General features: G+C 25.9%; 1 protein-coding gene across 1 annotated transcript; it reads left to right on the top strand.

Annotated features, from left to right (window-relative positions):
• Positions 1 to 1,557: 1,557 nt before the first annotated feature.
• Positions 1,558 to 11,723, top strand: LOC110282934 (zinc finger X-chromosomal protein). The gene is made up of 2 exons (XM_087152075.1): positions 1,558 to 2,756; positions 8,753 to 11,723. The coding sequence occupies exons 1-2, from the start codon at positions 2,702 to 2,704 to the stop codon at positions 9,031 to 9,033; spliced, it is 336 nt and encodes a 111-aa protein (XP_087008201.1). The 5' UTR covers positions 1,558 to 2,701; the 3' UTR covers positions 9,034 to 11,723.
• Positions 11,724 to 11,783: the final 60 nt, after the last annotated feature.

Genomic DNA, 11,783 nt, shown 5'->3' with positions numbered 1-11,783 from the left:
GAGAACATGGGGAACCTATATATCGAGCTTCAAGGTTAAACATAGGCCTTTCAAGTGATCATAAATTTCATAGTGATCATAAAATCCTCTCTTCGATATCACGTGTTGTTATTCGCCGATTTGCATCAACTAATGCCTTTATAGTGTCTTTATAAGGTTCAGCGAGCTTTCCAGAACGTGGTGCATCTTCGACATCAAAATTGCCAGATCAAAATTTTGCAAACCAATTCTGTCACTGGCGTACTGTCAACACATCTTATTCATACACATCGGTAAATTTCTTTCTGGCAGGAACAGCATTTTTACCTTTTCTATAGTGAGAAAGTAAAATATGACGAAAATGCTGTTCATTGCTCTCCGTATTTAAAAGGGCACCAACCAAAAACTACTGTGTGGAATTAATTGAATTTTTTCACACATAAACCTTGCTATATCAGCTTACAAAACATATCATGATAATGCGGCTCAAGTGTGAAGTTGGTTTCGAAAAAATACAATTAAATCCTCTGTTGGAAAAACGAAACTACTTTCCGAACAACCCGATAGATATTTTCCTCATAAAAAAAATTATATTTAACTGTAGGTTTGTTTAACATTGTGCACTTGTGACATGTTTAATTTTGTAATTGTTTGATTAATTAAATAAAATATTCTTCAATTTTGGCTTTAATTAAACTTTTCAAACTGACAAAAATAAAATATATTTTATTTTAGGTAGATAATTTTCAGCTTTATGTTTTAAAATACCATTAAAAATTTTTTGCGATTAAAAATTATAAAATCTTGATTTTAAAATATTTCTTAATGAATCACTCAAAACTGATGAATGATTAAAACTTTTATTTGCAATTTTTTTTTTCAAATTTATTAAAATTGTCAATAGTTTTCTTGTTTTATTTGAAAATTTTATATTTAGTTTTGTTAGTCAATCTAATAAAAATTGTTATTTTTTCATAACCATGTTGAGTGTTGGTAAATATTAAATTATTTTTTATTCATATATTAAAAAAAAACTATAGAGTGATAATCATTATAATCTATGTAGCATTATCCCAAATTTGCTACATTACAAATTTGCCAATACATTTTACAATTGTATTTTTCCATACTATTCATGGCATTTATTAAGACAGATAGTTTATTTCTTTACAATAATTTTTCATTTTTTTTACAAAAGTTTACTAATAAAGGGTATGTTATTTCTTATTGTTTTTAATAGTTTGTCTATGGGGAGCACACTTATAAAACAAAAAAATAAAGCATTTTAATTGTTGGTAGGGATAGAGTACTTTATTTGATGATTCATATTTATCTCATGTTATGTATATTTTCCTTCTATATGAACTGAAAATAGTTGTGTGCTGGTAGTATATCACAGAATTTGTTCTGTATTGTTTTAATAGTATATCAATTAAAATATAATCTCTAATACATTTCACTAATTTATTCCTAATATTTTCTAATTTAAGGTATAATTTAGTAACAATTTACGAATGTAATTTCATCACTCATTTAATTAAAATTCTAAGCTAATAAAATTATTGTTTATTTATTCTCTTGTAAAACATTGAACTAAAAGTTCTGGTCAAATGTTAACTGTTTTTAATTTAATAATAATGTTGTATTTCTATAGCATTCATGAATTTAATTGTACTCAATATTTTTCATAAATATAGCGTGTTACAAAACTAATGGCCACAATTGTGATGCAACTTTCACCACAGAATGTGGGGTCAGAAAACAAAGAGTTGACCATGGCTTTTCATGGGTTTCTGATACCTGAATGATAAATTTTATTATTTAGCTCTTTTTTGCTGCCAGATATGCATCAATATTTGAATGTAAAGCTAGCTAATGCACAGTGCGCAAAATAAAACACGAACCATATTTCCCAGATTGCGACTACCCCCTATATTTTGAGGGTCAAAAATCCGAATATGTTGAAAAAATGGGATGTTTATTCAGAGAAAGTGCTAATTTGTATCTAATTTCGTAACTTAAAATAATTTCTGTTCTAATTAATTAGCATAATTGAGGTTACTTCCTGGAACCACTAAGATTGAGTTCTAGAACTGATCATTAGATCAAAAGTTACTCAGGGTAGTCCGTTTTTTTGACGAACAGTACATCTATAGATTGAACTGCAAGTGTTAATTAAGTAGACTTTACCAGAAGTTATTTCCAAACAGGGTGCTGACTGATTGATTTGGGGTCTCAGTTGCAGGCATTAGGGGAAAAAAATCTTTCACTGGGTTGTCTGTACTGCATAGGCTGGCTACTCTTTTGTGCTGCAGTTTTCAATAATAAATATTCTTTGTTATTCACGTTTATTGCATTCTCAATTTTCACCAATCTTGTTCTTCTTGCCACTCAACCTTTGATTTCAGTCCCCACATTATATAGTAAAAATTGTTTGTTTTCACTAGTTATATTAAAAATTTTAGTGTTGCAATTAGTTTTGTAAAACTCTATTTCATTTCTTTCTTTTTCCACTTCTTTTGTATATCTTCTTTCAATGCATATTTCTCCAAAACTTGATTTTCTTCTAACTGTCAACTAAATTTTTTTCTTGCAGGATCAGGTGAGTCTTCATTCTATATTGGTGCTACATCATTCCTGCCTTTTGTGTCTCTCAATTCTAAATTGCAAGAAAGTAGAGTTTTTTCTTGTTCAGTTTGTGGAAAGTGCTTTAATCGAAAGTATGTACTGCAGGTTCATGAACGAACTCATTCAGAAAAGAAGTTCTACTCTTGCAGGTTCTGTGATTATACCTGCAATCAGCTTTGTAGTTTAAGAGCACACATAGTGTATAAACATAAGAAACATTTCTCTGTTTTCTGTTCCATATGTGGAAAAGGTTTTAGCTCTAAACAAGAGTTGGCTAGTCACAAAAGACATGAACATAACTGAAAAAAAGATTTTTTTTTTTAAAATTTGACTTAATTAATTTTTAATTTGTGAACTTAATTAATATATTTTACATATATAGTTGAATCAAATTTACTTATAATAATTTATCTCTGTTGGTGTTTAATGTTTTTCCAAACCATATTCTTTGCTTTTGCAACCATATTGAAATATTCTAATAAATTTAGCAGTTTTGCAGATTATACTAAGGCTTGTTTTATATAATACTAACATTACAAAGATGCGAAATAGCCAGTGTGTTTCCATTTTAAACACTTAACCGAGGCTAATTTTGTGGTGCATTATAATTTCTTGTGTGTTTAAATTGCTAAAATATATTTTGAGACATCTGACAAATTAACCATCTATAAACATGTCATTTAAACATTAATAAACTCATTTCTCAAAGTTAGCCAACAATATATAATTTTCTCAAAATTAACTCTTAATATATTAACTTAAAAAGTATAAATGAGTATGAAGCTATTACTCATTTTTAACATGCACAAAGCTATAGCTTTAATTGTCTTAAAGTACTTTAAAATATGCTATCTAATGCAATGCATAAAACAAAAATATCTTAAGTATATTTTAATAAATGACTAATTTGTTATGCTTAGCTTTAATTTTTATTTATTATTTTGAGAAACATGTTTTTATATTATAATTTTTTAAAGTTAATTTTTCTAATATTTAAATTTTTTTTTTTACTATATACTGACCATAGTAATTAATTCAATTGTTCTCTCTTAATTCTGTTTTACTTATCCTATGATGAACGGCAAGTTACTTCAACATTTGAAGGCAACAATGCTTCTTTTAATCTTCTGAATTTTATTAAAAACATTTTATTACAAATTGCATTTACCTTATGTGAGTTTTATTTTGAAATTTCACATTCAAAATAACATTAATTACTAAATTCATTCAATGAAAAAAAAGGGGTTTTTTTCGATAAATTTTTTAAATCTAGGTATTTGGGAATTTATAATAAATGATAGAAGTTCTTAAAAAGTTCTCTTGAAAGAAGTTCTTAAAAGTCAAAACTAATTTCATTTCTGTATTTATATTCAGTGGCAGTTTACAATATTTAATTAAAATGCAATAATTCTTCCTTTGTTATTTTGATCCTAGAGAAAATTCTTAACGTAAGAACTGAATCGCTTGATGGGATAAGAAGAAACTTTATGCACTGTTGTTATTGCAATAATTGTTCCTTTTAATAATATAAATTTTTATGTTGTCCATAAATTTGAGTTTTTTTAAGAAATACATATAAATTGTCGCCATATATGAGTATAAATATATATTTAAAAAGAACAATAAAAATATTCAGTATATTGATGTTTTAGAAATTATTTAACCTGCAACAATACCAAAAATAAGTTTATATACAGCAGAGTCTCGGTGGTTCGAGTTTTCTTTAAATCCGTGCGAAAAAAATCAGTCTGGCGCCCGAGCGATGACCAATGTACTCACAACACGTGGAATAATTCTGCGATTGTTTTTACTACAATTACTGTAACTGACTGTTGAAAAACAAATTTGTGAGTTAATTTGCATGTGAACTGTGTGTTTAAGCAAAAAAACATCAGACAATTAAAGTAAAATTTTATCTGATGCAATAATATGAATATTGTTAATTAGTTTAATGCTGTAAATGTACCCTGATCCTCTAATGCAGTGTTTCCCAAGGTGTGGTACACGTACCCCCAGGAGTATGAGAACAGTTTAGCGGGGGTACGCTTTCTAATGCGAAATATCTTGCAACAAGCGAAAATTTCAAAAAATTTTATTTAAAAGCAAAGCTAGTCATGAAAATTTACGATTAGGTATTTCCTATTGGCTATTTTTTGCAAAGTTAACAGTTAATAATTAGTGGTGGCCATTTATTTATTAGTGGTACACTGCGTTACAAAAAATTTAGAAAGGGTACACAAAAGTCATGAGTTTGGGAAACACTGCTCTAATGTAACTAAACTTTCTTTAAATATAATATATAATCTCAATTAAATACTGACATTCAAAATTTCTTTATTTCCATTTCTTTAAGTTTTCAAAAGTTCGAGGTAGGCTCGATCCCATCCATCTCGAATTATCTAGACTCTACTGTAGCTCCATTTGCAATGCTTGCAACAAAATATAAGATTTTATTTATTTATATTTTTTTTATATTGTACTTCATTTATGTTCCCATGTTTTTATATGCCATTAATAATGTCATTCTTTTTTAGCATATTCTATTTTGCTTCATGGTGTCTTATTTTTTTATATATACAATTTTTAATGTTTTTTTTTATTTTTGTAAAAAACTTAAGTTTTATGTGTTTTTGTATCTAGTTAATATCAGTTCTGCAACAAATTGTAAAGCGTAATATAACATATAACCTATATTTTAAACTAAAATCTTTAAAACATTTCATGTATGTAATGAAATAGAACTAAATATATATTGTTTAATATTAAGTTTTTAAAGATTAAAGCATGATAAAAATAATAATTTCACACTTAAAGCTTAGTTTCTACTTCAAAGCATAGCTAATAGTGTACAAAATTTACATACAAGGTTTAAAATAAATTTTTATTAAACATTTTTATTTTTCCAATGTGTGTTAGATTCAAAGGATTTTCTCAAAATCAATGATTTTCTGAAAATGCATACATAATTTCCAAAAAACGTCTCTCAGCATGTGTGAATAACCAACTATAACTTTATTTCTAACGATTAAAGAACAAAAATGTGGAAAGTTAATGAGCATAAGTTCAAATATGGACAATAATAAAAAAAAAACATGAAATTTTGGTGAAATCACCGATTTTTGCTTGTTGAATATCATAAAATATTGAAAGGAATATAAAGTTTTATGACTGCATAGGTTTTTATCTATTACTATTTTAAGAAATTATTTATAATGAATAATTAGAATGCAACTATACCATCCATGAATTCTTCCATTATCATCTTGTATCATTAAAATCTATGGAGTAACATCCATGGAGTACTATTTTCTACTAAGTAGTTCTCTAATAGTACGCCATTACTTCCGGACACTTCAAGCCCTGACACTCAGCATTTTAGCTGAATACTTATATTAAGGCTCTGAATGAAGGTAAACAATGTTCAAACATTTAGCCTTAGAAATATTCTGAGAGAATAATTTTTATGTTGCTCCAATATAGTTCAAATAAAATTATTATTATAATTTTTTCTGGGTTAGTTATTACAGGATGATAAAATTTTTCTTTTGAAGCATTTTGAAAAAAAAAAAACATTTTCTCCTTTTTTATATACATGTATCATTTTTATTAGCTTGTTTTAATAATTACTTTTAAACTTGTTGTATTATTAAGTTCTTTCTTTTTTGAACTTTTGTATTTAAGCGCGATAGGTATGTATACATAGTTTTAAACTTTTGAATTTTTAAACATAGTTAAATAGTTAGAAAAACATCTGAAATTTAGGATTAATGCTATTTTATTTTGCACATATTTATTTGTTTTATTTTTAGCTTTTCTTTTCTTTGTGCTCTATAAAATAACTTATGCATAATATTTCATTGGGTTTTCCTAAACTTAGATATTTTAATTTTTTTTATTATTATAAGATTATTTGAAATATTGTTACAAAATTTATATGCTGTTATTAAATTTCTGTCTTTATTATTTTCATTCATTTTTTGTGTGTGGCATTTTTAGAATTTATATTGCATTTCTAAAACACATATAACTTTATTTTAATTAAATTTGTATTGAACCAACTTGAGAATTTTCTAAAGAAATGTTAGTTTATATTTTATGTATCTGAGTAAAAAATTATATCTATGAGATAAAATTATACTAGTTCAAAAGGGCTGAGAGGTTTTCTCTTTGTATGAAACTTAATTTCATTATTGTTTATAAATAAAAATATTAATTTTATTGAACTGGTTATAATTATATACCATATTTATTTATATAAATACTCTTAAAAATTAAAATGTGGACAATTCTATATTTTTCTTCTTTTCAACTTAGCAAATGTTGTAACATGAAATTTGATATCATACTATTTTAACTGCAAATTTAAATAATGGTTATACAAATATAATATACATATAATATGAAATACAAATATAATTACAGTTATAAATAAATTTGAAAATTACTGTGCAATCTGGCCAGCTCTCAGACTTTTGACCTAAATCTCAGGCTTTTTTGTCCTATCTCAAAAAAAATTTGCCTACAATGTGTTAGCCAGTTAAAGCCGGAGACATAATTATTCCTCACCATGATGCAATCTGTTAGAGAATGTTCAACCATGTGATAATTCAAAATTTATTAATTCAATTCTTTTTCTCTCAAAACAAACTCTGGAGAATTTGTTCGCAATCCTGAATGAGTTTCAGAAAAAAATTTGTATTACATTTTTAAAAAATGCTAAATTAATTGCTCAGTTTTAAAACAATTTATTAATTTTTTATTTTAAAACATTTTGGCATAATAAAGTTACTTAAATAAATTTAATTTTAAAAATGTATGAATTTAATCTTTATTATTATTTTTTTATTCAATTTTTAATCTTTATTATTGTTTTACTTGTAACGCTATGTCATAGTCTCTCTATCCACACAAAAATTCAGATTTTTGAATTTCTGAGATTGGCATGTCTGATTGTGTGTAAAAATTGCTATAAAAATTATTCAGTCAAACTTGGACAAACTGAAAGTTGAGTTCCCCTCAATTTTTAGCTTTATTTTTATACAGAATTCTAGGAACCAAAAAATTCAAATTATCCAAAATTTTGAATTAAATAAATTTGAATCAGTGATATTTGACTTTTTATTTTTTAATTGCTTAATAAAACATAAAAATAACTATGTTAGCACATGCAATATTTAGGCATCTGGCTATTTATATTTCACCAAATGAATTGTATGCCTGCATGTTGAATGTCTACCTCTACATCAAAAATTTGGTCCTTCTGTAGTTCTTAGTTCGATAAAAATTGCAGTATGGATGAAAAAAGACTATTTTTATAAAATGTGTCATATTTCATTTGATTTTAAATTATGCATGCACTTTAGTTTTTTTTTCCCCATTTCTTATTATTTTTGAAAATAATTTTCAATTCTAGATTTTGGCTGCAAATAATAACTAGAATGATAATTATAATTTTTTCTCTTTGCCATTTATTTTTTTAAATAAATGTCTTTTCTAATGAAATTTTAGTTTCTAATTTGACTTTTTTATCTTAGAAATTTAAAATGGTTTAGAAAGATAACTGAAATTAAATGTTTATTGTCTTATAAATTCTTTAAATATTTCTAAAATTTAAATTGTTCAAATGCTAAATACTTAAATATAAATGCACTATTATTGCTGTTGTTTATTTCAATATTGAGAGTTGTTAAAATTTGAAACGTGTGACCTGTAAAGAAAGTAATAAATATTTAATATTTAAAATCTAAAGCAATAACTAAGTTTGAAGACACTTTGTATCATATTTGATGCACAATATGAACAAAATGATTCAAATACTTCAATATTTAAAATCTAAAGCAATAACTAAGTTTGAAGACCCTTTGTATCATATTTGATGCACAATGTGAACAAAATTATTCAAATACTTCAATATTTAAAATCTAAAGCAATAACTAAGTTTGAAGACACTTTGTATCATATTTGATGCACAATATGAACAAAATTATTCAAATACTTCAGAATTGCCAGAACTGTCCAACAAGACGGGTTAATTTGATTTTATATCTTAACCTTAACATATTATTTTGTAAAATAGTTTTGAATTGTTGTCTACATATTTTAAATATTGTATTTTAATTTGTAAATAAAACCTTTTTTCTTATAGAGCATTATGGCATCGATTTATATAAGTGCGCAGTTTGTGCAAGGACATTTCCGAATAACACCAAACTCAAGATTCATGAAACTATGCATCGTAATAGTAAAACTTATCACTGTCAGTATTGCGACTATGCCTGCCTGCAGTCTTCCAATCTTAAAAAACATGTTGCTCGACGCCACACCAAAGCATTTCCTATATATTGCTCAGAATGTGGCAAGGGATTCATGGCCCCAAGTGAACTCAAAAATCATCTAGCTGCTACTCATAAAGTTAAGAAAACATGATTGACAGTACATGTGTTGTATTTTACATTGCTTGTAAACAGATTTATTTCTCTACTGAAACAACTTTTATGTCAACGAAGTATCAAGAAGTAAAAATTTAAAATAAATTTAATTGATTGTGTTTGAATGAAGAAAATCCCAAAAGTAAGGTCTTCTACTGTTTTAGAAACAAAATAATCTGTTTATTTTCCGCAATAAAGGTTAAACATTTCTTTATATTTCTACAACATTAGTTTATTGCATTTTTATAGACAGTTTTTGCATCTTCTCAGCATGTTCTTGCATTGAACCTCATTTTTCATTCGATGGTTAAGATGAGTTACCTTCTGACCAAATATTCTTTTTTAACTTAAGAAATTAATGGTAGTCACTGAGTGATATAATCTAGATATAGTCACAAGTCTAGTTTATAGAGGTGTGTGCTGGTGTTATATGTCATTTAAAATGCTACAAGAATGCAGCATTTTAACTAATGAAAAAGTGAATGATGATGTTCAATGCTTTCTCATGACATGGTCAAGAGTTAGTGTGATATGGGTATACAAAAACACACAGCTTCTACAAAGATGGATCAACCAAAAATGGACAATTATATCGGAAATTCAACAAATGTTTAGCTTTTAATATTGAAGGAAATAAACAGATGTTTGTATTTTTTTTAAAATAAAAGGCTTTACTATAAGGATTGAATATGTAGTATTATTCTAAGTTTTCATCTTATTTGTGCTTGTTTAATTTTGTTGTTTTAGTCATCAGCTATTATTTGAAGCAGCTGAAATAGTTTTTTGTTTAGTATAAAGTTTATGATTGTTGTATATTAGTTTTTTTTAAAAAATTGTTTATTTAGGGCATTTTTTAACTATCTGAAACATGATCAGACGTGATCTTATTTTAGGCTGTTTAAAAACATTACCATAACTTGTGTGATGAGTAAACAAATAACATTGATTACAAATAGTTAGGAAGCAATAATATGTAATAATTAAATGTAATTTTAAAAACAAATGCCTATATGTAATATTTTATTAAATATTTTCTTTTGCTATATGAATCTTATTAAAAAAAGTCAACTATTGTTCATATGTCAAAGCAATATCCTAAAAGATTCTTCAAATACCAAATAAATAAAGCTAGAGATTATATTTACTACTTAAATTTTTTCTAGCTATTTTTCTTTAAGCTAAGCATTTGCCACCTCGCCAAATGCGATAAAATCATTAATTTGGTGAATAAAATTGTGTTTTGGTGAAAGTAATGGGGCTAATGATTTTTTTCACTAAAAAGTAAAATATATTTATTTATCTTGATCCTCAAAATTAAATTAAAATGAATTTTTCTAAACAACTCAGTATTTTTTATTTGATTACAGTAATTTTTGGTACGTGCGCTGCATAACCAATAAGAATCGAGTCCAAATAATGAAAGCCTGAAACAAACTACCAAAAAATAATTTTCTATTGGAAAAAAAAAATTTTTAAGATTTGCACTTGGTGAAGACTTTCGAAAATTTGCGAATACTTTTGATATATGACTAATTTAAGCCTGAAGCAAACTAGGTACCAAAAAATAATTTTCTATTGGAAAAAAAATTAATCATAAAAAATTGTTAAGATTTGCACTTGGCAAAGACTTTCAAAAATTTGCGAATACTTTTGATATATGACTAATTTACTGGATGATAATTTGAAATCTTGAGCATGGGCCCTGTAAATGTAATATTTCTGCGGACATTAATAAAAAGAAAGCTTTGAGTTAAAATTAAAATAATATTAAATGTGTAAAAAAAGAGATTTATTGCCATTCCTGCAAATGATACTGAACAATCATAGCATTTTGTTTATATAGTTATTATTTTCCCAAATCCTTTTATTCCACTTATGCACAAGAAAGCTTTTCTGCTTACACAAGAAAAAAGGATAGCCATAATGGATAAAACTTTTTTTTATTAATATATTTTTGATTTTTTCTTGTTAATAATATTTTCTGTTATAGATTGTGTTTGCAATAACTAAAGCAAGTCACTTAAAACGATGGTGAACTCATCTAATATGGATTGAACTGATATTACAGAATTAATATTCACACCTCGATATTATCGTAATTTATTGTCCCTAGAAATTTGTTTTTGTATCAAAATTTGTAGTTTTTTCAGTATTTTTAATTTAGTACAAATTTGTTGGTATCTAAAAAACAGCACTGTCTTTCTAAAATTTATAATTTACATCCCTGATTATTTTTTCAAATATTTTACACTGCTCCTTATATGTTTAACCATAATTGTTTCCTTATATTTTTTATCTATTTCAATTTCAAGTCATTATGCTGGATTGTTTGTTAAACTATATAAAAAATTCCCTAATCAAAAGAATATTAGTATAAAATTGTACAATTTTTTTTTTCTTAATGAATGTTTTTGTAAATAACTGTAGGAAAATACGAGCATATCCTCAAGCTTTTGAGTGAGCCATACTGTTTATTATCTGTTTGTTGTTTGATTATTGCTCATTTTTTCGTACTAATTATGATAATTGTTGTTTGTATTGAATCAGCATTATTAAGTTGTAGGATCGAAATTTGTCATTGATTTCCATGGATTTCATCACACAGTTTTATAGATTTTTTGGTTTTTTCGAAGTGTTATTGTATACATTTAATAATCATGTTTTCAATAATAAAATAGTTCATATTACTTTGTTTTTCTTTGCTTTAGAATCCATAAATATATGTAAGCAATTTTCTATTTAACTTTT

The sequence above is a fragment of the Parasteatoda tepidariorum genome, chromosome 9 (genome assembly GCF_982258835.1).
Source record: "Parasteatoda tepidariorum strain Cologne lab strain chromosome 9, Ptep-v5.0, whole genome shotgun sequence".
In the NCBI taxonomy this organism is placed as follows: Eukaryota; Metazoa; Arthropoda; class Arachnida; order Araneae; family Theridiidae; genus Parasteatoda; species Parasteatoda tepidariorum.
Note: the sequence above shows the minus strand (reverse complement) of the source record. Positions and strands in the feature narration are given on the sequence as shown.